Genomic DNA, 26500 nt, shown 5'->3' on the forward strand with positions numbered 1-26500 from the left:
TCTTACTTCCCGGGCTGGCATGTACAGTATATGACATATGTATGACGTAAACGCGTACCCGACGTGAGCAGATCCGAGCAGAGTTTCGCGTATTGGGTAGTTTAGACGGATATGCAACGGGGGCTGTTTTTAACTTATCCACTCTGGAAGGCGTTTTAAATTTTTTCCGTTTTTCAGCCTCGGAAACGCCGTCCCCGTGTAGACGAAAGGCACTTCCGATAAAATATTTAGTCGTTTTTACCCGACAGCGTCCTCGTGTAAACGGGCCCTCACTCTACAAGGCTCAGTGTCCAATATTGAATTTTAACCTAAATGTGATACCAATCCAAAATGTTCAGAGGGGTGTGAACACAAAAATCCATCATGTGACGAAGAGGAGAGTCCACAGTCCTTCTTCAGTTACTTACTTACTCCTGTTTATTCAGGACTTATGTCAGGCATCTAAAGGTCCAACATGTGATCTTAAAAATTTCAATATTTCTCTCCCAGAAGAGTAATGCTGAAAATCAATCTTACAGTGGTGCTTGAAAGTTTGTGAACCCTTTAGAATTTTCTGTATTTCTGCATAAATATGACTTAAAACATCATCAGATTTTCACACAAGCCCTAAAAGTAGATAAAGAGAACCCAGTTAAACAAATGAGACAACAATATTATACTTGGTCATTTATTTATTGAGGAAAATGATCCAATATTACATATCTGTGAGTAGCAAACGTATATGAACCTTTGCTTTCAGTATCTGGTGTGACCCCCTTGTGCAGCAATAACTGCAACTAAACATTTCCGGTAACTATTGATCAGTCCTGCACACCGGCTTGGAGGAATTTTAGCCCATTCCTCCATACAGAACAGCTTCAACTCTGGGATGTTGGTGGGTTTCCTCACGTGAACTGTTTGCTTCAGGTCCTTCCACAACATTTCAATTGGATTAAGGCCAGGACTTTGACTTGGCCATTCCAAAACATTAACTTTATTCTTCTTTAACCATTCTATGGTAGAATGACTTGTGTGCTTAGGGTCGTTGTCTTGCTGCATGACCCACCTTCTCTTGAGATTCAGTTCATGGACAGATGTCCTGACATTTTCCTTTCGAATTCACTGGTATAATTCAGAATTCATTGTTCCATCAATGATAGCAAGCCGTCCTGGCCCAGATGCAGCAAAACAGGCCCAAACCATGATACTACCACCACCATGTTTCACAGATGGGATAAGTTTCTTATGCTGGAATGCAGTCTTTTCCTTTCTCCAAACATAACGCTTCTCATTTAAACCAAAAAGTTTTATTTTGGTCTCATCCGTCCACAAAAATTTTTCCAATAGCCTTCTGGCTTGTCCACGTGATCTTTAGCAAACTGCAGATGAGCAGCAATGTTCTTTTTGGAGAGCAGTGGCTTTCTCCTTGCAACCCTGCCATGCACACCATTGTTGTTCAGTGTTCTCCTGATGGTGGACTCATGAACATTAATATTAGCCAATGTGAGAGAGGCCTTCAGTTGCTTAGAAGTTACCCTGGGGTCCTTTGTGACCTCGCCAACTATTATACGCCTTGCTCTCGGAGTGATCTTTGTTGGTCGACCACTCCTGGGGAGGGTAACAATGGTCTTGAATTTCCTCCATTTGTACACAATCTGTCTGACTGTGGATTGGTGGAGTCCAAACTCTTTAGAGATGGTTTTGTAACCTTTTGCAGCCTGATGAGCATCAACAACACTTTTTCTGAGGTCCTCAGAAATCTCCTTTGTTCGTGCCATGATACACTTCCACAAACATGTGTTGTGAAGATCAGACTTTGATAGATCCCTGTTCTTTAAATAAAACAGGGTGCCCACTCACACCTGATTGTCATCCCATTGATTGAAAACACCTGACTCTAATTTCACCTTCAAATTAACGGCTAATCCTAGAGGTTCACATACTTTTGCCACTCACAGATATGTAATACTGGATCATTTTCCTCAATAAATAAATGACCAAGTATAATATTTTTGTCTCATTTGTTTAACTGGGTTCTCTTTATCTACTTTTAGGACTTGTGTGAAAATCTGATGATGTTTTAGGTCATATTTATGCAGAAATATAGAAAATTCTAAAGGGTTCACAAACTTTCAAGCACCACTGTATACACAGAGTGCCTGCTTCTTTCAGACGGCATTAAATCACACTGGGTGATATTAGTGTTCACATTCTACATGACCTTCTTCTTCTGTTCCTGACAGCTGATTTGTTTGGTGGCTCTTGAGTTTTCTCTTTGGAATAAACGGCTCACCTTCTCGGTGATCACTGTGTGCTCCGCGGAGCTGGATGCCGTTCTCCCTCAGACTCAGCTGCTGGAAAAGAGCTTTGTTCTGCAAGGAAACACAACAGCACAATTAAAACATGTCCATGTGATGTCTAAAGGAAAACCAGAAAAACACAGTGGTCATGATTCATTCTCTAAGAGATGGACAGGAATCGGTCAAACAGGGAGATGTACATGTTACAGCTATAAAATTATTTTTATAAAATGCAGTGTGTTCAAGTGCATTTGAATAATAATAATAATAATAATAATAGCGGTGATAAAGGGCCCTCGCACTAGGCGCTATGATGTCTTCTAGCCTCACCCAAGGCAAATAACCTAAGAATAATAAACTTTTGCCCTATTTTCACGAGTGCACGGAATTTCCTGAGTCTTCGAATATTTCCAAGGTGTCAAAGGTATTTTTGGGCTAGGGGGCGCTATGTAGTTACTGAAGCCCACCTAGACTGATTTACCATATCAACTCAAATTATATCATCGGACAAAATGCATGTGCAAAGTTCCATGAGTTTTTAGCCATGTTGAGTCCCTCAAAATAACACAGGAAACCACATTCCCGACAGCATGGCTGTCTTCCTGTTGGGCGGAGTCAAATACAACTAAGTGAAATTTGTCCTGTATCACAAGAGTACCGATCACACCAAATCTTGTGCCCATCTGAGCAACTTCATCTCAGCCATAGCTTGTTCTCGGGTTGCTATAGAGCGCTAGGACCACGCCCAGTCCCTTGCTCAATCTGACTTTGTGATTTTACGCTCATTAGGGTGGAGCTTAAATGACAGAAAATAGATTTTCATTCATTTTATAAGGTCTTACTCCCTGCACATGTTCCATTTGTACTAAAAACCATATCGACAAAGTTTGTGCATTATATCTTAAACTTTAATAGTAGCTCAATCAACTTGAAGATTACAAAAGAAATTTTATTTATTTTCATCAGTTGTTCATTTACATTTATTTATTTTATTTACATTTGTTGCCGTGTGTACAAATTGTAAACTATATTATTATATAGTTCGTATACAATTCTAGTCCTTTGCATTTCTGTGATAAAGCGCACTGTGATGGCTTCTTGTTTAATGCATGATTTAAATCATTTTATTTTCTTTTATTTCGTGCATGTGTATAGTAAGTTTTAGAAAAAAAATTAGACACGTGTTCTTGGGCAGCTCTGTATTTGTATATATTGTACAGACTACAGATTCAGAACATATCTGGATAATTGTACACAGACACATATTCAAAAGAAGTCCCCATTCTACAGGCTTTTTTTTATCCTATTGGTACTTTCTTTTTGATATATTTTATCAATAAAGTCAAAAAATATATATTGTTCATCAAAAATGGTTTATTTATACATTGACAATTATAGCAATGTGGCATATTTACCATGCACTAGTTCTGTATCCAGACTTCAGAGGTGCTCAAAAAAGTGTCTTCAGTATGGGTATAGGTAGACCTAGGGCCAGTCGAGGCTTTATTCCGAAGCATATTTTCACCTTATGTTGTCAGGCACTGTGGGATCGGATCAGCTAGCTCCGTTAACTCCATAATGATCAGTTTTTAAAATGATTAACACTATAACAATTACACAGTGCACATTTCACTGTATACTTTGCAATAAACCCTTAATAAACTGATAATATTTAATACTGCCCCAATCCATTCCAGTGTAGTATTATTGTAGGCCCTATACTGAATAACACCTCTAATGACAGCAGGACTTAATTGTGGTGGACTTTGTGGCTTGGCTGCCAAACTTCATGCTGATTGAGCTACCAGTTAGATTTCTTCATTTTTGTTAATATTTTACCAGAATTTTATATATATCAAATTAGGTGGTAAGATGGTCATATTTAATAACTTAAAAAAAATTAGCTCTACTCTAACGCACATTTGATCAGTGTGACAAAATTCTTGAATTTTCAAGCATCACAAGTGCCTCAAAAATGAGTTGGCATGCGGAGAAAATAAATAAATAAATAAATAAGAGTACGAATAAGCAGATAAGAAGAAGCAGAAGAAAACGTGCAGAAAACAATAGAGCTTTGCACCTCAGTGCTTGGGCCCTAATAAGAAGAAAAAGAAGAAAAAGAAGAAGAAGCCTTTATTTGTCACATGTACACTCAAGCACAGTGAAATTCATCCTCTGCATTTAATCCATCTGAAGCAGTGAACACACGCATGCACACACACCACTGAGCACACACACACACACACACACACATACTCAGAGCAGTGGGCAGCCATGTGACAGCGCCCGGGGAGCAGATGGGTGTTAGGTGCCTTGCTCAAGGGCACTTCAGCCCAAGGCCGCCCCATATTAGTCTAACCTGCATGTCTTTGGACTGTGGAGGAAACCGGAGCACCCGGAGGAAACCCACGCAGACACAGGGAGAACATGCAAACTCCGCACAGAAAGGCCCCCGTCGGCCACGGGGCTTGAACCCAGAACCTTCTTGCTGTGAGGCGACAGTGCTAACCACTACACCACCATGCCGCCCAATAATAATAATAATAATAACTGATTAAATTGAAACATGGTGATGGATGAGGAAAACAGATTTGAAAGTTGGAACAGAAGCGTTGATTTGTGCGGCACAAGAACAATCTATCAGGGCCGATTATGTGAAGTACCATATTGACAAAACTGCTAATTCTCCACTGTGTAGGTTGTGTGGGCAGAAAGGTGAAAGCATAAGCTATATAGTTAGTGAATGCAGCCAACTGGTCTAAAAAAAAAAAAAACACGAGAGAAGGCACGAAAACACAGTCCATACTGTCCACTGAAAGCTGTGCAGAAACTATGGGTGAGAAGCTTTACGGTTATTTAGCACAAAATTCTTTTAGCACAAGTTCTAAAATCTTTTAGCACAACTCTACGCTTTTTAGCACAAGATCCAAGAACACTTAATCTTCATTATGAATACTTACTGATCATGTTTAAAGATGTTCGATGGATTTTTTGATGAAAGTTGGAGAGATTCCGATCGAAAACGAGCGATTGTATTTACCCACTCCGACATCTTGAAACCGCCATGTTTGACGTAGCCCATATGTTATTCACCAATCCTTCCTCCAAATGATTGAATACAGCACGTACCCTGACCCAGTACACCACTACAGCCAACTTCCAGATTTGTTTTGTCTTTATTAAAGTGCTAAGCTTAAATCATATTTATTATTTGCTAATTTGATCAAGAGTAATTTTTAACAGTCAGTTGAATTTGTGACAGAAGTTATCTATGAAGGTCCGACAATTCAAGGTTTGTTATGGCTTAACTACAACCCCGATTCCAAAAAAGTTGGGACAAAGTACAAATTGTAAATAAAAACGGAATGCAATGATGTGGAAGTTTCAAAATTCCATATTTCATTCAGAATAGAACATAGATGACATATCAAATGTTTAAACTGAGAAAATGTATCATTTAAAGAGAAAAATTAGGTGATTTTAAATTTCATGACAACACATCTCAAAAAAGTTGGGACAAGGCCATGTTTACCACTGTGAGACATCCCCTTTTCTCTTTACAACAGTCTGTAAACGTCTGGGGACTGAGGAGACAAGTTGCTCAAGTTTAGGGATAGGAATGTTAACCCATTCTTGTCTAATGTAGGATTCTAGTTGCTCAACTGTCTTAGGTCTTTTTTGTCGTATCTTCCGTTTTATGATGCGCCAAATGTTTTCTCTGGGTGAAAGATCTGGACTGCAGGCTGGCCAGTTCAGTACCCGGACCCTTCTTCTACGCAGCCATGATGCTGTAATTGATGCAGTATGTGGTTTGGCATTGTCATGTTGGAAAATGCAAGGTCTTCCCTGAAAGAGACGTCGTCTGGATGGGAGCATATGTTGCTCTAGAACCTGGATATACCTTTCAGCATTGATGGTGTCTTTCCAGATGTGTAAGCTGCCCATGCCACACGCACTAATGCAACCCCATACCATCAGAGATGCAGGCTTCTGAACTGAGCGCTGATAACAACTTGGGGCGTCCTTCTCCTCTTTAGTCCGAATGACACAGCGTCCCTGATTTCCATAAAGAACTTCAAATTTTGATTCGTCTGACCACAGAACAGTTTTCCACTTTGCCACAGTCCATTTTAAATGAGCCTTGGCCCAGAGAAGACGTCTGCGCTTCTGGATCATGTTTAGATACGGCTTCTTCTTTGAACTATAGAGTTTTAGCTGGCAACGGCGGATGGCACGGTGAATTGTGTTCACAGATAATGTTCTCTGGAAATATTCCTGAGCCCATTTTGTGATTTCCAATACAGAAGCATGCCTGTATGTGATGCAGTGCCGTCTAAGGGCCCGAAGATCACGGGCACCCAGTATGGTTTTCCAGCCTTGACCCTTACGCACAGAGATTCTTCCAGATTCTCTGAATCTTTTGATGATATTATGCACTGTAGATGATGATATGTTCAAACTCTTTGCAATTTTACACTGTCGAACTCCTTTCTGATATTGCTCCACTATTTGTCAGCGCAGAATTAGGGGGATTGGTGATCCTCTTCCCATCTTTACTTCTGAGAGCCGCTGCCACTCCAAGATGCTCTTTTTATACCCAGTCATGTTAATGACCTATTGCCAATTGACCTAATGAGTTGCAATTTGGTCCTCCAGCCGTTCCTTTTTTGTACCTTTAACTTTTCCAGCCTCTTATTGCCCCTGTCCCAACTTTTTTGAGATGTGTTGCTGTCATGAAATTTCAAATGAGCCAATATTTGGCATGAAATTTCAAAATGTCTCACTTTCGACATTTGATATGTTGTCTATGTTCTACTGTGAATACAATATCAGTTTTTGAGATTTGTAAATTATTGCATTCCGTTTTTATTTATAATTTGTACTTTGTCCAAACTTTTTTGGAATCGGGGTTGTACAAATATCCAAAGACACCAAAGAATCGGATTTTCAGTCCATGTTTCAGGGATCGACAACTGATCCTTAACATGCACAGCAGCAGAAATTCCGACTTCCGGTCCCTAAGCAATCATAATAAACCCCTTCCTATATCAAGATGAGGATTTTTCTCGATTATTATGGCCATAATCCAGAGTTGTGCTAAAGATCATAGAGTTGTGCTAAGAGTCTTTAGAACTTGTGCTAAAAGACTTTTTTTAATTTTGATTTGTTTATTCAATATTAAAATGTTTATACTAATAACATAATAATATATGGACGACACAAGAAAGTACATATATGTTATTTACCAGCTGGGAGGTCCGTATCGTGAAATACCGTGACCGAGGTCAGTATTCAAGGCCGAGGTCACGGTATTTCACCATACGGACTGACTTTAAGCTGGTAAATCATATATTTATTTTTTTCTTTACCAAATTCTAACAGAAAACGAGAGCGCCCGAAAGGGAAAACCAAGCCGAGCCGCCATTTTGAATCTAAATGCAAATTGCTTCCTCCTCGGTATACAAGTGCACTTCCATGGCAGGAAAAAAACTACATTTTGCCGCCTATGTAGTCCTCTATTTATACAAAATTGAGTCATTCAGGATTCAGTCATGTTTTTGCTTGGCGTTAGCAGCAGTTACAGGTTTTTAGCTTTCTCCTGAAATGTTTTCTTTTATTTCTTCTTCCTCAGGGTAGTAAAACTCGCTTTCACTGTGAAGACTGTCGTTATCGCTATCCATGCTGTAAAATTAATGCTATTCTCCTGAAAAATGCTGGCAAAAATTTATAAGATTTTTGATAATCTTATAAATAAATCTTATATAAAAAAAGATAAATGTTGACAAAAAATTCTACTATGTTTGTTGTTGTTGTGAATGAGCGAGTCACCAGAGGTCCATCGTAGGATACGGACCCGCCCGCCAGCCAATCAGAGCGCAGGATTTGATGGGAACCGGCCCGTGAAAAAAATAAATGTACTTATTTCCATTGTGGTCCATTATAAAAAAATACATGACTTAGTTCACACACACACACATCACATTATCTCTAGCCGCTTTATCCTTCTACAGGGTCGCAGGCAAGCTGGAGCCTATCCCAGCTGACTACGGGCGAAAGGCGGGGTACACCCTGGACAAGTCGCCAGGTCATCACAGGGCTGACACATAGACACAGACAACCATTCACACTCACATTCACACCTACGCTCAATTTAGAGTCACCAGTTAACCTAACCTGCATGTCTTTGGACTGTGGGGGAAACCGGAGCACCCGGAGGAAACCCACGCGGACACGGGGAGAACATGCAAACTCCGCACAGAAAGGCCCTCGCCGGCCCCGGGGCTCGAACCCAGGACCTTCTTGCTGTGAGGCGACAGCGCTAACCACTACACCACCGTGCCGCCCCCTGACTTAGTTCAATAGCACCAAAAAAAAAAAAAGTTAACAGTAGGTAAGTAGAAAGATGTATTAAAAATGAAAAATTTACAATAATAAAATACAAAATAACCAGATTCTTGTTTATTAAGACTTTCAAATCAAAACTTTTTGACGAGAAATTTGAACTGAGATTTACTCCTCGCACCTTTGACATTTGATGGTAAACCATTCCATAATAAAATACTAGAATAAAAGAATGATGTTTTACCATGAGAATTTACTCTAGGGGTCTGGAAGGATGTACCGTAGCAACGTCTTGTGGTAATGTTGTGGAGATTATGTGTTAATTTAAATAGTGTCATCAAATAGCTTGGTGCGGTTTCGTTGTACATGTTATACACCATATTTAATTTTATCTGTTTAACACAGAAATCCACTTTGGATTTGTGCTAAAAGACTTTTGTGCTAAATAACCGGATACGGGTTAGAAAGGTGTGAGAAATGGTATGAACATAAACCAGAAGGGGGCGGCACGGCGGTTAGCACTGTCATCTCACAGCAAGAAGGTTCTGGGTTCGAGCCCAGCGGCTGGCGAGGGTCTTCCTGTGTGGAGCTTGCATGTTCTCCCCGTGTCCGCGTGGGTTTCCTCCGGGTGCTCCGGTTTCCCCCACAGTCCAAAGACATGCAGGTTAGGTTAACTGGTGACTCTAAATTGAGCGTAGGTGTGAATGTGAGTGTGAATGGTTGTCTGTGTCTATGTGTCAGCCCTGTGATGACCTGGCGACTTGTCCAGGGTGTACCCCGCCTTTCGCCCGTAGTCAGCTGGGATAGGCTCCAGCTGTAGAACAGGATAAGCGGCTACAGATAATGGATGGATGGATAAACCAGAAGGAGTGAGAGAAAATGAAGGGGTGAAGTTGTTATGGGATTTCAGTGTGCTGTGTGGCAATGTAATCTGATCATCATTTCCAAAAAAGATCAAATCTCCATAATGATTGACCTTGCATGCCTGAGTGACAATAGGGTGGCTGCTAAAGAGCATGAAAAGATAGAGAAGTACCAAGATTTGAAAAGAGAGGTGAGGTAGTACGGCTTTGGAGTATGAAGAAGGTGAAAATAGTTCCAGCAGTTGTTGGCGCCCTAGGCGCAGTGACAAAGAAACTGATTCAGTGGTTGGAAAAGTTGGGAACAGAGATGAGAACGGAATTGCTGTAGAAGACGGCGCTCTGAGGGACAGGCAGGGTTTTGAGAAAAGTATTGGAAATGTGAAGGTAGAAGATTTGAGAGGAACCTTTGGTCATTTGTTATGACTCGCTTTCTTTCATGAAAAATGATACAACACCTGCTTGTGAATAATGGAAATAATAATAATAATTTTATTTAAAGTGAACATTAATAGTAGTGCTACATGAACGTGCAAATATTTTTTATATTCATGTCCCTTTCTGATTCATAACTTGAATGTTCTGGATTAGAGGTATAACATAAGGATGGTTTAACTGTGTTGGAGGAGGTTCTGTTTTCACCTAGCACCAGTCCAGAACTAGCACCTTGCTCACATTGGTGGAAAGGTGGTACAAGATCCCTTAACTAAACCTTTTTTTACCAATAAAGTACTGAATACATGATTTAATATCAAAGCATATAATCTCAAAAGGTTCAAAGTAGAAGCCTATAACAGTATTTCCTGTATCAGTAATAGTTCCAGTCTAGATCCTTTTTAGGATGCTAAGGACCTTTATTATTCTATCCACATTCACTGGATATGAGTAATCACGCACTGTGATTGGCTACTCTACTACTAGACTATCAGCTCATATACCGTGAGTAGAGAAAAACAAAATGGCGGCGTGTGTTGCTGAACCAACCGAGGACGAAACAAAAACTCTACTTGAAAACAAAAAATACAACCCCGATTCCAAAAAAGTTGAGACAAAGTACAAATTGTAAATAAAAACGGAATGCAATGATGTGGAAGTTTCAAAGTTCCATATTTTATTCAGAATAGAACATAGATGACATATTAAATGTTTAAACTGAGAAAATTTAAAGAGAAAAATTAGGTGATTTTAAATTTCATGACAACAACACATCTCAAAAAAGTTGGGACAAGGCCATGTTTCCCACTGTGAGACATCCCCTTTTCTCTTTACAACAGTCTGTAAACGTCTGGGGACTGAGGAGACAAGTTGCTCAAGTTTAGGGATAGGAATGTTAACCCATTCTTGTCTAATGTAGGATTCTAGTTGCTCAGCTGTCTTAGATATTTTTTGTCGTATCTTCCGTTTTATGATGTGCCAAATGTGATCTGGACTGCAGGCTGGCCAGTTCAGTACCCGGACCCTTCTTCTACGCAGCCATGATGCTGTAATTGATGCAGTATGTGGTTTGGCATTGTCATGTTGGAAAATGCAAGGTCTTCCCTGAAAGAGACGTCGTCTGGATGGGAGCATATGTTGCTCTAGAACCTGGATATACCTTTCAGCATTGATGGTGTCTTTCCAGATGTGTAAGCTGCCCATGCCACACGCACTAATGCAACCCCATACCATCAGAGATGCAGGCTTCTGAACTGAGCGCTGATAACAACTTGGGTCGTCCTTCTCCTCTTTAGTCCGAATGACACGGCGTCCCTGATTTCCATAAAGAACTTCAAATTTTGATTCGTCTGACCACAGAACAGTTTTCCACTTTGCCACAGTCCATTTTAAATGAGCCTTGGCCCAGAGAAGACGTCTGCGCTTCTGGATCATGTTTAGATACGGCTTCTTCTTTGAACTATAGAGTTTTAGCTGGCAACGGCGGATGGCACGGTGAATTGTGTTCACAGATAATGTTCTCTGGAAATATTCCTGAGCCCATTTTGTGATTTCCAATGCAGAAGCATGCCTGTATGTGATGCAGTGCCGTCTAAGGGCCCGAAGATCACGGGCACCCAGTATGGTTTTCCGGCCTTGACCCTTACGCACAGAGATTCTTCCAGATTCTCTGAATCTTTTGATGATATTATGCACTGTAGATGATGATATGTTCAAACTCTTTGCAATTTTACACTGTCGAACTCCTTTCTGATATTGCTCCACTATTTGTTGGCGCAGAATTAGGGGGATTGGTGATCCTCTTCCCATCTTTACTTTTGAGAGCCGCTGCCACTCCAAGATGCTCTTTTTATACCCAGTCATGTTAATGACCTATTGCCAATTGACCTAATGAGTTGCAATTTGGTCCTCCAGCTGTTCCTTTTTTGTACCTTTAACTTTTCCAGCCTCTTATTGCCCCTGTCCCAACTTTTTTGAGATGTGTTGCTGTCATGAAATTTCAAATGAGCCAATATTTGGCATGAAATTTCAAAATGTCTCACTTTCGACATTTGATATGTTGTCTATGCTCTATTGTGAATACAATATCAGTTTTTGAGATTTGTAAATTACTGCATTCCGTTTTTATTTACAATTTGTACTTTGTCCCAACTTTTTTGGAATCGGGGTTGTACAAAAAAAGCAACAAAATGTGGAATGAAAGTATTTGATGGTAAGAACGTATCTTTTTTTATTTTTCAAGAATTATTATTATTATTATAGCATTTTTCACAAATTGCTCCTGTCATTTTGCCGGTTTGTTTACATTCTAAGTGGAAATTATTTTGCCAGATGTTTTGTATCAAGTTTTTATTTATCAAATTTGCAAAATTAAGAATAAAAACACTCCATTTCTCAAAATCCAGTGAATGTGGATAGAATAAAACAGCTATTCCAGTCAATCTTGTTGTCTCGGTGCTATGCGCCTCATCAGCCAGCAGCTCATGTACGACTTGATTTTGTGGAATAACTGTTAAATAATCCAAAGAACCTTTTTGTTAAGAGAGTACTGAATACAGGACTTAATGAACACAATCCTCTGTTTTAAAAAAGGGGTTAAATCTCGAACCCTTATGTGTTTATTGGATTGTTCTTTTTGGGAATACACCTGTATATTCCTACTTTTAGGAAGCGAGGATTCTTTAACTATCCGTAGAATCCCTGAGGAACCTGAGTTGAATAATGCTACGATTTCACAATATCACAGCATAAAGAACATCACGGAACAGTTCTACTACTCCGGTTTAGACGTTTTAACGATAAGATGCGTTCTGGATTATTCCTGCTTCTTACCTTTTGGTGGGGTGAATAATCATCCACAGTGCTGTGAGGAAACAGAGAGAGAGGAAAGAGTGATTAGGAAGAGAGATGAATACTTGAAGGAGAGTAGCAAACACCCCACCACCACCACCACCCCCATCACCCCCACCCCATCCACACACACATACTTCCGACACGGCTGTCAGAGACAGAGACAGACTGAGCTTTTCACAGCTGGTGGTGTGAAACACTGAGTCATCGCACTGCAGCAAACGGACACAGCCCTGAACACGGCAGTGAGGAGGATCGCTCCGAACCCATAAGTCTTTCACTGCCATCAGACACCTCTATCCATCTCCTCCTCTAAATCCTGTATGAAAGGAAGCGAAAGAGAAAAACGACTCTCCGCCGGCTGCTTTTTGGACTCGCTTAACACAGCGTTAGTGTCTGTGCTGAAGGCTGTCGCTGTACTACATAATTACATTGTCAGTGTCACAGTCCATCTGCTCCGCTCTCGACAACAACCCTGACTTTGTGTTTAGTGAACTAATAACAGACTCCGTCTCTGAATGGATGAACAGAAACCAGTTGTTATGCTCCAGCATCAAATAAACGCCTTAATTTACTGCCATTTATCCAATCATGTTTGTCTTTATTTAAAAAAAAAAACCCAGACAGACAGATGTTGTGTCTGAAATCATTTCCTCACTCGCAGGTTTTCGACCCACTGTTACGTAAACATTACAATTTTACCTAGCAACGTGAAATGAAATCACTGAAATACAGAAGTATTAACCCTTTGATGCAAAACATGGGTCAAAAGTGACCCGGCTGAGCTTTTATCTTCTATATCTTTGCAATAAATTAATTCCATCATTCAGTATTCAAGGTATTCCTCAATTAACTTGTTTTTGATCATCATACATCCTTATTTTATTTTTTCCTTTCTTACTTTTGGAATAAAAACCCTTTTTGTATCACTACCCTTCTAATGCACAACATGGGTCAAAAACGACCTGCATTCATTTTCCAGGTTATTTCATGTATGGCTGAGTGTTTCTATGATAGACTTTTGAAATAAATTCATTTTGTCATTTACTTTTCCAAATATGCAGGAAATATCTTGTTTTTGTTTAGCACAAATCATCATTTTTATTTTTCCTTTCTTAAGTTATGAACAAGCACAGCTTTTGTAATTCTACATCAAGTTTACACACATGGGTCAGAACCGACCCGCATGCATTTACTCCAGCGTTTGGTGGGAACTGTGAATTGTGCTTGTGTCAGACATTTCACAGCTCAGCACAGCGCCCTTTGCCCATCTAATACAGGTAAGCAATGTTTTTCAATTGTTCTAACATTACCTTAGAAAAAAATGGATTATGTTTAGGTTCCCTTGAGAGTGAGTAGATTACTTATCAGAAAGTTACAAGTAATTACTATTAGCTACCGAGCTGTTGACATATTCTACTTTAGTTAGCTAATTTTATTGTGGTTGGCTTAGCTAACTACATAGTTAATAAATAAATAAATAAATAAATAAATAACTGGCCCCAGTCACTGCTAAAGTAATTACTTGAAGCAAATGATTATTATAGTATTAAGACATTTAATTTTAAATCACACTTGGATGACCCATGTGTAGTAATATAAAAAGTACTTTTGTTCATAAAGTAGGAAAGAAAAAATTAAATTAATGATTTGTGGTAATTAAAAACAAGATATTTAAAGAATACTTGGAATATTCATTCATAAAATAAATTGATTTCAAAAGACAGAGCAAAGAAAAACTCCGTCAGCATGAAATAACCTGGAAAATGAATGCGGGTCATTTTTGACCCATGTTGTGCATTAGAAGGGGTGTGCATATGTTTTGCATCAAAGGGTTAAAAAAGACATTTCACTAAACAAGATGCTATTGGCTTTAGTGGCCCTTCAACGTTTTATGTGCACCTGCAGATGCTTCATGTAATCAAAGTCTAACAATAATCAGATTTAAACACTGTGTTATTTAACATGGAAAATATAAAACCAGAATGTCAAGGACATAGTCGCTCATCTGCCCTGCCATCAAAACAGCCATGACGACCAAACCATCAAACAGAACTGAAATGTGACGATGTGAGAGAGGACCAACCTCCACGACTAATTGTTCACAACAAGAAAATCAACAAAGGACTAAATTTTGTTCCCCGAGTGAAGATCGACCCAAAACCTCAATCAGAACTGAATTCGCATGATAAATGAGAGAGGAGATACAATTCTAGTCAGAAGAAAATGTGTTAAGTTGACCTAATTACTAATCTGTTAGCAAAAAGTTGACAATCCAATAACCAAGTGTTGTGCAGAAGGTCGAGTTCTTTCAAACGAAACAATCAGAACTGAAATCCATTGAGAACTGAGGGAGGAAGGAGACACGATTTAACTGGAAATAAACAAAGCTGTAAACAAATTGTTTACAACAGGAAAATCAACAAACAAATGACCAAGTTTTGTTCCTCGAGAGAAGATCGACCCAAAACATCGATCAGAACTGAAATCGGGTGAGAACTGCAAGAGGAGATACAATTCTAACGAGAAGTCCCAAAATTTGTGAAGTTGACCTAATTAGCGGCTCGTTTAGCAAAAACTTCACAATATAATGACCAAGTTTCACACAAAAGGACTAGTTCTTTCAAACGAAACGATCAGGCCTGAGTTTCCCAAAAGCATCGCAGCACAAAGATCATCGTTAAATGGTAGAGCGAGCAGCACAACGAACTCTCTCTCTCCTAGTTAAGATGCTCTTAGCGTTAAGAGGCTTTTGGGAACCCCACCCCAGAACTGAAACCATTAAGAATTGGGGGAGGTGATATGACTGAACTGAAAATAAACAAAGCTGTAAACAAATTGTTTACAACAGGAAAATCAACAAACAAACAAATGACCAAGTTTTGATCCCAGAGGGACGCTCGACCCAAAACATCGATCAGAACTGAAATCGGGTGAGAAATTCGTTAATTTGGCCTAATTACTAACTCGTTAGTTTAAAAAAATTGACAAAACAACAAGAATGTTTTGTGCGGCGTGATGAGTTCTTTCAAACAAAACAATCGGAATGGAAATCCGTGGAGAATTGTGAACGACGGACGGACGACACGCTTAAAACGGCAACAGCTCATCGGCTTTATAAACGCTGATAAGGTGAAGATTTCTGAGAGACATTAACGAGATGTTCATTTAATGTTTTTGGAAGGAGTCTCCAGTGAAGAGACAGAGGGCTTTGCGGTTTCTTGATAACACTACAAGCTGCTTATTTTATCTTAAAGGTCCCATGGCATGAAATTTTCACTTTCTGAGGTTTTTTAACGTTAAAATGAGTTCCTCTGACCTTCTTAAGTCACCCCAGTGGCTAGAAATTTCATAATGTGTAAACCAAACTATGCCCAACATTTGAGAATGGCGCGTCAAAACGGCGCGTTGATAAGCTCTTCCCTTTACTACGTCAGCAAGGGAGATGATCCCCACGCCCCCCCTCTGGATTCCCACCCATTGTATGGATTGCCCCGCCCAGTTGTAGTGAGGAGACCATAGAGGGAGGACACAACAACATGGCATCACCTAAGCGAGCGAAACATGGAAATTGCGCTGTACATGGATGTGACAACACAGAAAAGAGTCTGTTTTTACTGCCGACGGGAGAGCCCCTGAAGACGCAGTGGCTTAATTTTATTTACTTCAATAATACGCCGTCGAGTCTACCTAAGACGGTGTATGTTTGTCGGAAGCATTTTCCTGAGGAATGTTTCCACAACTTGGGACAGTACAGGGCAGGTTTTGCACATCAACTGTCACTGAAGCCTGGGTCCGTACCAAGCATCCCTGCCGCATCAGCCACAAACACCGAACAAGTAAGTGTATAACTGGTTGTTTTGCCGTGTTTTAAAATCGGTGCGTTAGCCTAGCAATGGCTACATTAGCTGTGCAGCTAACTGCTTCCTGCAGTTAGCCAGGTACTCTGCGCTACAAAACTAAAGAGCATGCAGCATGCTCTGTTAAACTGAGTTTAGTCTGGAAATCGACTGTAACTTATGAGCTTATGTTTGACTATTGCTCCGCAATGCATGTCTTCTGTTGGATAAGCGATATGTTGCTGTAGTTGCTGCTTCTATCCTCTTTGGTTATGGAGTGCGTGTTCAAGCCTAGGGTATTATACGTTCGTAAACTACCACTCCGGACACTCTCACTCTCTGTTCTCTGTGTCACGTTGAGTTTACGAAAGGAGTCCGAGGGAGAACGGGGTTTTGTCTTAGCAGCGTGGCTACAGGCGCTGATAGCAGCGAGTATGTGTGTGCGCGCAGCTTGGTCAAGCCCCTCCCCCTCCCCCCATGGCCCGCCCCCACCCTCTACCCTTCCCCGCCTCCTGCTTCTCATTAGCAAAACGACGCACTGGGAAAAGTGCTGAAATGGGGCTTTCTCCCAGGAGGCTATATTTACGTGCCGAGGGTTCATTTCGAGAAAGGCTGCGGATATAACATCCGGAAACCTCCACGAGCCCGTTTAAAGCATCAACAAACCACCATGCCATGGGACCTTTAATAACTTTGAGAGAGAGAAAATAAGAGAGGTTGGTGAGGGAAAGGCTGTTTATAACTGCTCCAAATCGGGGAACTTGTTTCACAGACATTCCACGACATTATCCCTGTGTCTGAAATCATTCCCTACTCACTATACAGGGCACTATATAGTGAGGACGCCATTTTGTAGCGCTGTCTGAAACCTTAGTGAGGATTATTTACACCCTATATAGTGCACTCAAAGTATCCCACAATGCATCACGAAATGTAGTGTACAACCCAAGGTCACCAACCAAGCAATATATCCCATCATACATTGCGGTCGCGCTGAAAGAAATAAAATTAAAAGTCTCAAATTTGATTGAATAAAAGGCAGCGGCAAAGAAGAAAGTATTCAGCCTTGATTTAAAGAGAACTGAAAGATGCAGGTACTTTGTATTGATTAATGTGGGAAATACGCTCAGTATAATATGGATTTATCACAAAAACACATGCATGTATTTATTATTTTAAAAACCCTCCAGCTGCCTGATTTGGCATGTTTTAATCGTGCGACAGTAATGACGTAAATACCAGCGCAACGGGCTAGTGTCCGAAAGCGTTTTTACATTTTACCAATGAGCTCACTATATAGTCCTCTATATAGTAATTCCCTATATAGTGAGTAGGGAGTAGTGAACGAGTGAGCGATTTCGGACACAGGCTATGTCTCACTATACAAGTGTAAAACGTATAAGGGTGTAAAGGGCTGTTTCACAATCATGGTGGTCTTTTTCAATGCATTTCGCGTCTCCGAGATAAACCTTTTGTTATTTTCCACAAAAGAAAACTTTATTGAATCAGTTTTGAACAATAATGCGAATTATGACAAACTTTCACCAATAGCAATGCTTGATGTACATTTTAGACCCAATTTATCCATAAAACATTAACTGAGTGACCCCCACCCCTCCCCCCACATTATTATTGGCTGTCTTCAACTCCTGATTCATTCAACTCGAATAAGCATGAAGTGATTCAATCTAACAGTCTGTTTTTTGAGGCTTATTCTATTAACTGTTATAAAATCAATTGCACAGAAAGTCTATTTTCTGTATTATGTGAAATTTCAGTCATATATATATATATATATATATATATATCACATCACATTATCTCTAGCCGCTTTATCCTTCTACAGGGTCGCAGGCAAGCTGGAGCCTATCCCAGCTGACTACGGGCGAAAGGCAGGGTACACCCTGGACAAGTCGCCAGGTCATCACAGGGCTGACACATAGACACAGACAACCATTCACACCTACGGTCAATTTAGAGTCACCAGTTAACCTAACCTGCATGTCTTTGGACTGTGGGGGAAACCGGAGCACCCGGAGGAAACCCACGCGGACACGGGGAGAACATGCAAACTCCACACAGAAAGGCCCTCGCCGGACCCGGGGTTCGAACCCAGGACCTTCTTGCTGTGAGGCGACAGCGCTAACCACTACACCACCGTGCCGCCCATATATATATATATATATATATATATATATATATATTTTTTTATCCGTCCCAATGTTTTTGTCAACTCTGTTAACTCTGCTGTAAAACTGCATCAAATCCACATAGACTTTTAATAATACGTATGACACCTGCACCGAGAGGCGTCACGTCCTCTGGCGGGAAACTTCAGAAAGGCAGTGAGGTATGTTATGTTTCTTCTCTCATTAATTTGAAGAAAATGTTGAGGATTTTACACCGGCAGTAGATTAATTATTCGTCAAGTCTGTTATTGTGATATTGGAGTGAATTTCTTGCTCGTTTTTTTTCTGATTAAAACTCATAAAATTCTGTTTTTATACAGGCCATGTGGTAGCTAGTTTGAGGTTGGCATATGCAGTTAAGACACAAAATGGTGGGAAACGTTAACTCTTTTAATGGATTGCCCAGTAATCCCAATAACGGAGTTGACGATGACAAAATTTTTGTTTTCTTTCAACGCTTGAAATGCACCCGCGATTACAGAATGGGTCACATATATGCTGGAGTTTCTTATACCTTATTTTACAGGGACACACCTACAGCCCTACAGCAGTAATGTCTCTTATAAGTTCTTATAAATATGTTTAAGAATCAAACACAGGCCCAGTTTTGACCTTGTGGTCATTTCATTTCATTCTACTTTAATTATTACACTTCGATTTTACTGGTTACATTCAGAATTGCATTTTTTAGCATTAATTCAATTTTACTTTTGGATGTATACAGTGCTTTCATTCACAATAGAAAGATATGTAAGTGGAAGTTAGATTTTTTGGTAAAATAAGTGCCTCTGACAGGATCCTTTATCTGTCAAAAATGTCCTCTCCAGAAATCATTCACCATATGAGGTTGTAACTGATTTTTTAAGAAAAAATTTGTCTCTTTTGAAGGAGAAGACTCTGTTGCTGCACAGTAAAAAAAAAAAAACAGGACCTGAAACAGATGAAACACTTTTGCAGCGGAGCTTCACATGTGGTTGAAATGTGAGTCCGTCAAAAAGTGTCCTCTCCGGAAAACCACAAGGATCATCATCACTTCAGTTGTTATTCCAGTCAACACCGTGTACAAACATCGCTGCACAGGACTTGAAAATTTGTACTTAAAGGAGAACTGAAAGCAAATTTATTATCAAAATTCTATTTATCTCATTTTATTAAATATAAGAATGCATTTTTGATAGCTATATTGTCATTGCTATAGTAAGTTGCGTATGAGTATTTGAAATATGCTCTGTAATACACAGGGATGCAAACGTGCGCAGCTTTCTGATTTACTGTTTTCTTCTCATACTTATACTTCCTATGTTTCATGGACTGTAACGGCATTTGCTTATATACAGAATTTACTTTGATGAAATTATAATCAGACACTCCAATGCCCCCCTTAAAAAAAAAAATCGGATCTGCGCGATTCAGCCGTGAAAAAGGCGGCATCCGCCAAAAGGCGCGCCGTTTGCATCCCTGAATACATCAGTCCATATGTCAAAGCAATGGCTGTAAACGAGATTCGTTGAGACCTATGCGAGACATCGTAGGACGGAAGTAAAACGTACAGTGGAAATCAAAGTGACCAACATCTGCCAACGTTGTCAAAGACGCGCGCGCCCTCTTTTGAATGCTGACGTAATCAAGCCGGAAGTTTTGTTTGTTTTGATAGCAATCAGGAAAGTTTGAAAAAAGTAGGCAGTAATCATCATTTAAACTCGTTTTTGTGCAATATTCCGTTTGGAAAACAGTTCACTAGGTGGAATAAATGTGATAGAAGATGCCGAGGACACCTGGCTGACACTTCACGTTTCGAAGTCTCGCACAAGTCTCGTGAAGATCGCACGGATAAGCGACGCCTGCAGTGGACCAAACGAACTAAACTCAACACGGCTAAAAACCGAGTAGGCCGATAAGTACAATATTTAATTGCAATTACTTGCCAATACGAGTCACGATATAAGGTTACTAAAACCGAAAACGTAATTGAATAACACGTATAAATAAAGCAAGTTTAAAAATGACTTCAGTTCTCCTTTAACATAAATCACATCCATTTCAACAGTTTTTCACTTTGCATACAGTACCTTACTTTTGTGGACTATAAGAAAGGTGGTTGATTTTAGAAACACACTGTACGCCGTCTTCTCATCACAAGCACATCCAGTGTATGACCTGTAGCTCTGAAATTCTGCGCAGTTCATTTCCATCTCAAAAGGTCATTTTTGGCAGCAGAGAAGCATAAAAATCTGAGGTTTGATTTTCAGACTATTGTGGACCCAAAAGTTGACCCTGATTGTGAAACGGCCCTTATTCTTGGGTTTCAGTCACGTGACTTTTCTTAGCGATTTCACTTCCAGTAAAACAGCTAGTGATCAAGCAAACCAAAATGGCTGCCGTAGTGCAAACAACTAGCGATAACTTATCAGAGTACGCTCGTAATCTAGAAGCCACTGCTTGCTTTAGATATATTCAGAAGATTGCTGTGTGTAATGGAATCGACCCCTACAGTCTGGGAAAGAAGGATTTGTCATACGATCTCGAAAACTACCCTTCAGTCGAGTTCCCCGACATCTCAAACTATCTGGTGTTGCAGACGTCCTTCTACACCGCAAAACAGATGAAAGCGTGGAAGAGTATGGAGGCTTACAACTTTTTCTATGTGGCTGGGTAAAGGACCTCGCTATCAAGTCGCTGCTGAATGAATCCTGTATTGTTTTTGCCCGTGTAAGAATGATTTTTTTTTTAAACATAGATTTTAAAACAATGTTTTTGCTCTTACTTCGCACTCTTTATCTTCCTCTGACTGCTGTTTGACTTTATTATGACCTAATTTCAGTGTTGGAGCCCAGTCTATGTTGTTGTCATTGAAAAGACTGCTAGGACACCCTGTTAAAGAAAGCGAGACATGCGTTATTTTCAGTATGGCGGCCATCGAGTGAGGAGTGAACAAAGAAACAGCTGGGGACTTTAACACTTCGTGACTAAAAAAAAAGTATTGTAAAATAACGACACATAGCAAGAAAAGTACTTGGAAAACACTAAGGCCATAGCTGGGAGGGAAATACGAACCTTTCACCAAGTGATCACTGCAAACTCGAGCATGCTTCAACTCAGCTCTCTTCGATTTCACCGAGAGGTTTAAAAGCCACCTTTCTCGACATCTTTTTGTGAAATCCCATGTTCGTTCACCCTTTTTTATTCGTTCACGGGGACCCTGAAGAAACTTTTATCAGTTTCACGGTTTGATCGAGTCGAACAACCTAAAACAACGCAAGCGTAAGGCATTTTTCATGCGAGCAATGGACCTTCTCCGGACCTTCAATGGACCTTCTCTTCAAACACTTTGTCAACTGAGCTTTGGTAGACCAGCAGCTAACGTTTTGAATAACTAATGAGGCGGATGTGACGTCACGTGAAACCCAAGAATACAATCTCAGTGTTGCGGTGTATGGGGTTTGACTCACTGTCTGCGGCGCAAAAGTTTCTGGAACTCCTTTAGGTCCTTCTCCAGCGTGGGGAACTCATAGACGTCCTCCAGCACGTAGCGGTACAGCGTCTGTAGAGAGGATTCACAAAGTGTGAGGAAGAAAAATCCTTTACAATGATCTGAAAACAGTTTTGTATCCGAATGATTTCAGACATCTGCTGGAGAGGCATATCAAAATCCACCGTCTCATGCTTGTTTTCCCTGAAATGTCTTTGGAGGAGAAACTGTACAGTAAGTAGGTAGACTAAGCAGAGATTGTCCAATCAAAGTACAAATCCCACAAAATGACATCATGATAGAGCCACAAGTTTAGTTTTTCTTGATTTGAATGAAATGGTTCCAACTTTTGGAAATGGTTCCGACTTACACAACATGGCCAAAAGTTTGTGGACACCTGACCATCACACCGATATGTAGTTCTTCCTCAAACTGTTGCCACAAAGTTGGAAGCACACAGCTGTATACAACGTGTTCGTATGTTACAGTATTACAGTTTCCATCACTGGAACTAAGAAGCCCAAACCTTTTCCAGCATCACAATGCCCCTGTGCACAAAGTGAGCTCCATGAAGACATGGTGTGTTAAGTTTGGAATAGAACAACTCGAGTGTCCAGACCTGCACAGATCCCTGACCTCAACCCCAATGAACACCTTTGGAATGACCTAGAACACCGACTGCACCCCAGACCTCCTCACCCAACATCATTAAATGATCTCATTAATGCTTTTGTACCTGAATGAACATAAATCCCCACAGCCATGCCCCAAAATCAAGTGGAAAGCCTTTCCAGAAGAGCGGAGCTTATTATAACAGGAAAGAGGAGACTAAATCTGGAATGGAACATTCAACAAGGACATATTAATGATGAGATGGTCAGGTGTCCACAAACTTTTGCTCATGTCTTTAAGTGTATGTAATATTTTCCCCCACATCATTCTTATTATGTCATCAATTATACCTCGTGATGTAATGCACTGATCAATACTAGTAGTTAATATACATCAATTTAAGTCTGCCATCTTTGTTCGTGATATAAACCAGAACGTCAAGGACGTAGTCGCTCATCTGGCCTGCCATCAAAACGACCATGACGGCCAAAACATCAAACAGAACTGAAATGTGACGATGTGAGAGAGGACCAACCTCCACGACTAATTGTTCACTACAGGGAAATCAACAAAGGACTAAATTTTGTTCCCCGAGTGAAGATCGACCCAAAACCTCGATCAGAACTGAATTCGCATGATAAATGAGAGAGGAGATACAATTCTAGTCAGAAGAAAATGTGTTAAGTTGACCTAATTACTAATCTGTTAGCAAAAAGTTGACAATACAATGAGCAAGTGTTGTGCAGAAGGTCGAGTTCTTTCAAACGAAACAATCAGAACTGAAATCCATTGAGAACTGAGGGACGAAGGAGACACGATTTAACTGGAAATAAACAAAGTTGTAAACATATTGTTTACAACAAGAAAAGCAACAACCTCATGGCCAAGTCTTGTTCCCCGAGAGAAGATCGACCCAAAACATCGATCAGAACTGAAATCGGGTGAGAACTGCAAAAGGAGATACAATTCTAACGAGAAGTCCCAAAATTCGTGAAGTTGACCTAATTAGCGGCTCACTAGCAAAAACTTCACAATATAATGACCAAGTTTCACACAAAAGGACTAGTTCTTTCAAACGAAACGATCAGGTCTGTTTCCCAAAAGCATCGCAGCACAAAGATCATCGTTAAATGGTAGAGTGAGCAGCACAATGAACTCTCTCTCTCCTAGTTAAGATGCTCTTAGCGTTAAGAGGCTTTTGGGAAACCCACCCCAGAACTGAAATCCTTTGAGAATTGGGGGAGGTGATATGACTGAACTGAAAATAAACAAAGCTGTAAACAAATTGTTTACAACAGGAAAATCAACAAACAAACAACCAAGTTTTGTTCCACGAGGGACGCTCGACCCAAAACATCGATCAGAACTGAAATTGGGTGAGAAATTCGTTAATTTGGCCTAATTACTAATTTGTTAACAAAAAATTTGGCAAAACAACGACCGAGTTTTGTGTGAAGTGATGTGTTCTTTCAAACAAAACAATTGGGATGGAAATCCGTGGAGAACGGACGGAGGAGATACGATTTAACTGAACTGCGGACGACGGCTGGACGACGGCTGGACGACGGACGCCATGCCATGGCAACAGCTCCTCGGCCTTATGGTCAGATGAGCTAAGAATGATAATTCGTAATTCGGAAGGAGACTGAACTACATCCATGAACGACATGGAAGTGCAGTGGGTAGGTTCCTGGGTGGATCCTGAGCTCAGGGTTCTTTGTTGGTTCCTCCTGCTGTCCAAAAACATACAGGTAGGCAGACTGGCTACAATAAATTGCCCCTGATGTATGAATAGATTGATTGGCATCCCATCTGGGGCAAATTTTCCCACCTTACACACACCGTTCACTGGATAGACTCCAGACGCACTGGCATGTTGACCAGGATAGAGCGGTTACTGAAGATGAATGAAAGCCACAGCCATAATTTATGGCTCTGACAAGTTTTGATAGAAGATATTTAGTCCGTTGTATATTTAGACTGGTATCAGTCTGTCTGCTACTGACCCACATGGTAGAAAATACTGCTTTCACACAGACACACACTCCATGTCTCACACCTCTCCTCCGTGTCTCACACCTCTCCCCGAGTGTGCATTCTTAACAACTCATATGCAGAAACTCTACACTCACTGGGAGTGACCTCCATAAACCTACACGAGCGACTGGAGGACAGCCCGCCATGGAGACGGCCCACGGTTGCCATGGGAACAAGCGGGTGGAAAAGGCAGGAGTACGAGATGTGTATATCAGACAAAGAGCACGACTGAAAGTGCGCACAGAGAATCAAAATCCTCTACGAGAAAAATAATTAGCTCCGGAAAATGAGAACCCATCTCTGTTTCACGCTAGAACGAGAACCAGTGTTGAGTGATTGATGTAGATCTCAGCTCGTCGCTCCAAAAATACCACTGATCCATCTGCTCCCGCATATCACCCCCTGTTTCTCTCATCAATGCAGTGAGCCGGACCGGTTCTAATCACCCGCCGCTGTTATCATCATCATCATCGCCGACTCGTCCCGTTCGTGTCTTACACAGATCTAATGTCTTTCACCCTGTACGACACGCTAAATAGTCTCCTAATGGCCGTGTTTGTTTGGATCCTCTGGCAGGATGCGTGTTGGAACACGAGTGAGGAGTCGGAGATGGATAGGGAGGAAAATAAGAGGCATCTGGAGGGAATGCGGGAGGAAAACGATTAAAAGCATCAAGTCCCAGCATGTGGTGGAGGCATTCCCCAAAGAACTAAAGTAATCTTGTGAAAGTGTCGTGACAAAAAACAACAACAACAAAAAACACAGTTGATGGGGAAGTGAGCAGAGAGGCGGAGGATTGAGGGAGACAGGTACCGGTAGAGCAGTGCGACAGGGCCTTTTTCAGGAATGGCAGGCGTGATATTGGTGTTACAGCTCGTTGATGCAGTGATGGAAGAACTGAATGATCAAAATGTTCACCCAGGACAGAATTGGACGAATCTCTAACTCGGGCACGTGGGACGAGCGGATTATATATCCGAGCGATTCGTTTTTCAGTCAGCTGCACAGTGGACAAGCAAGAAGTAGGTGGTCACAACTGTTTTTTTTTTCCCGTTACTTGTTCAACAACGAGAAAAAGAAAACTACTGACTTTCACAAAAGAAACATTTCATTTGAAATGTTTGTTTATGGCAGCACGGTGGTGTAGTGGTTAACGCTGTCGCCTCACAGCAAGAAGGTCTGGGTTCGAGCCCCGTGGCCGGCGAGGGCCTTTCTGTGCGGAGTTTGCATGTTCTCCCCGTGTCCGCGTGGGTTTCCTCCGGGTGCTCCGGTTTCCCCCACAGTCCAAAGACATGCAGGTTAGGTTAACTGGTGACTCTAAATTGACCGTAGGTGTGAATGTGAGTGTGAATGGTTGTCTGTGTCTATGTGTCAGCCCTATGATGACCTGGCGACTTGTCCAGGGTGTACCCCGCCTTTCGCCCGTAGTCAGCTGGGATAGGCTCCAGCTTGCCTGCGACCCTGTAGAACAGGATAAAGCGGCTAGAGATAATGAGATGAGATGAGTTATTCCACGAAATTGACTCGTACATGAGCTGATAGCTACAATCCATGTACGATAAGATTGACTGGAATCGCTGTTTTATTC

The 26500-nt window shown here is 40.8% G+C and overlaps 1 protein-coding gene across 2 annotated transcripts in view; it reads right to left on the reverse strand.

Moving 5' to 3' along the window:
- Positions 1–26500, reverse strand: part of rapgef5a (Rap guanine nucleotide exchange factor (GEF) 5a) — a 238688-nt gene that overhangs the window by 30237 nt on the left and 181951 nt on the right. For both annotated transcript variants that reach the window (XM_060942610.1, XM_060942609.1), the window contains exons 14-16: positions 22244–22335; positions 12749–12779; positions 2273–2351 (exon numbers count right to left, since the gene is read on the reverse strand). In XM_060942610.1, the coding sequence (XP_060798593.1) occupies positions 2273–2351; positions 12749–12779; positions 22244–22335 (202 nt within the window). The remainder of the gene's footprint in view (positions 1–2272; positions 2352–12748; positions 12780–22243; positions 22336–26500) is intronic.

The sequence above is a fragment of the Neoarius graeffei genome, chromosome 16 (genome assembly GCF_027579695.1).
Source record: "Neoarius graeffei isolate fNeoGra1 chromosome 16, fNeoGra1.pri, whole genome shotgun sequence".
Classification (NCBI taxonomy): domain Eukaryota; kingdom Metazoa; phylum Chordata; class Actinopteri; order Siluriformes; family Ariidae; genus Neoarius; species Neoarius graeffei.